The sequence below is a fragment of the Anomaloglossus baeobatrachus genome, chromosome 3, assembly GCF_048569485.1.
Source record: "Anomaloglossus baeobatrachus isolate aAnoBae1 chromosome 3, aAnoBae1.hap1, whole genome shotgun sequence".
Taxonomy (NCBI): domain Eukaryota; kingdom Metazoa; phylum Chordata; class Amphibia; order Anura; family Aromobatidae; genus Anomaloglossus; species Anomaloglossus baeobatrachus.
Window position 1 is genome coordinate 651,957,323 of NC_134355.1, and position 1,585 is coordinate 651,958,907.

Sequence of the window (1,585 nt, forward strand, 5' to 3'; positions counted from 1 at the left end):
ATACAACACCGCTCTCACCCCCCGTCACACCCAGACAACACCCAGAACATGTACAGCGCCTACACAAACACTTGGTAACTACACACAACAACATCTCTCTATAATATAATATATGTGTGTGTGTATGTATATGTGTGTGTGTATATATGTATATATATGTATATATATGTATATATATATTACACATACACGTATATTAAAAAAAAAGTTATGGCTCTTGAGTCTTTGAGGTAGAGAAGGAAAAAAAACAAACTAAAACTTGTAACTGTCGGGTGGTGAATGGGTTAATCTGGTAGCTTACAAAAACAACCCTGATTTTTCATCTGGCTGCAGTTACTTGAACACTAAAAATATATATTAAAATATATATTATACATATAAATAAAATTATATCTATTTTATATGGAATTTATTATATTATAATTTAATAATCATTACAGTATTTTTTTTTGTAACTGTTTACAGGATAAATAGTGCTAGACAGAAAACAAAGCTAAAACTAAATATTTTCCTGCAAAAAAAAAACATCCTCCTACACTTACAAGAAATTTTAAATAAACCTGTATGATGTTTGTGTGTTTTTTTTGTTTTTTTTTTGTTTTTTATTGAATTGTAGTTTAGAGTATTTAGGTGCATACAACGTATTGCCTAACACCAATATGGGGAGAAATTAAAGAACCCCCCCCCCCCACAGTAGATCTGCCAGGTTTTACTTGGTGCAGGACATGAAGGGCAGAAAACTTAAAACTGGCAAATGGTTTGTTTTTTTTTCTAGAAAACGTTTAGTGATTTATATAAATCCCCAAACTCTGCCAGACAAATGTAACTCCCCCAGAAATACCAAAGTGCTTATATAGCGATGACCAAAGAAAAAAAAATATTCTGGCTCTTAATTAAAATGACCATGGGAAAGTAAAAATTGGTTTTCCCTTTAAAATGGGCACATCCAGAAAAAATAAATAAAAAATTGGTTTTCATATTATATAATGGGATTTGACCTTTATACAAAATTGTAACTTTTACAAAAACTGTATGATTGTGTCTATGGCTTTCAGAAATATTGAATAGACTTTAGAAGAAGCCATATAAAATGACTACTTCTCACGTGTAATGTTGGACTCACCGGTTTTCTTCTCCATAGCCATGACCACTCTGCCGTAGGTGCCGCTGCCCAGAGTCTCCAAAATCTGGAAATCCTTCTCGCTGGTCTTGGGGAGCTGAAATGATCCAGTTGCTTCCATTGTAGCTTAGATTTGCTGTAAAACAAAAACCATCCTATCACGAAAAGGAAAATGCAGATGTGAGATGACATTTGCTGTAAAATCCAAAACTGGAGCGGTACAGAATGAATATCACAATTTCACACACACTATACATATTGTAAGCTGGCCGAGGGTTGGAAAGATTTCAGTATGAAGAAGTCTATAGACCTTTTACATAGTGATTAATGGGGAGAGGGGAATGAGCTGTTATCACCATTGGTTGCTCATCTCCAGAATAAAGGATGAGACATATTAAAACCAATAAGTCCCATTCTTGTCCCAATTCTCCCCGGTGTCAGATCAGGAATATCACCATACATACT

At 34.0% G+C, this 1,585-nt stretch overlaps 1 protein-coding gene across 1 annotated transcript in view; it reads right to left on the reverse strand.

The window, feature by feature from the left end:
• Positions 1-1,241, reverse strand: part of LOC142297376 (serine/threonine-protein kinase SBK1-like) — a 9,644-nt gene extending 8,403 nt beyond the window's left edge. Inside the window, exon 1 of the mRNA XM_075341603.1 lies at positions 1,124-1,241. Coding sequence (XP_075197718.1) covers positions 1,124-1,241 — 118 coding nt within the window. The remainder of the gene's footprint in view (positions 1-1,123) is intronic.
• Between the last annotated feature and the right edge of the window lie 344 nt (positions 1,242-1,585).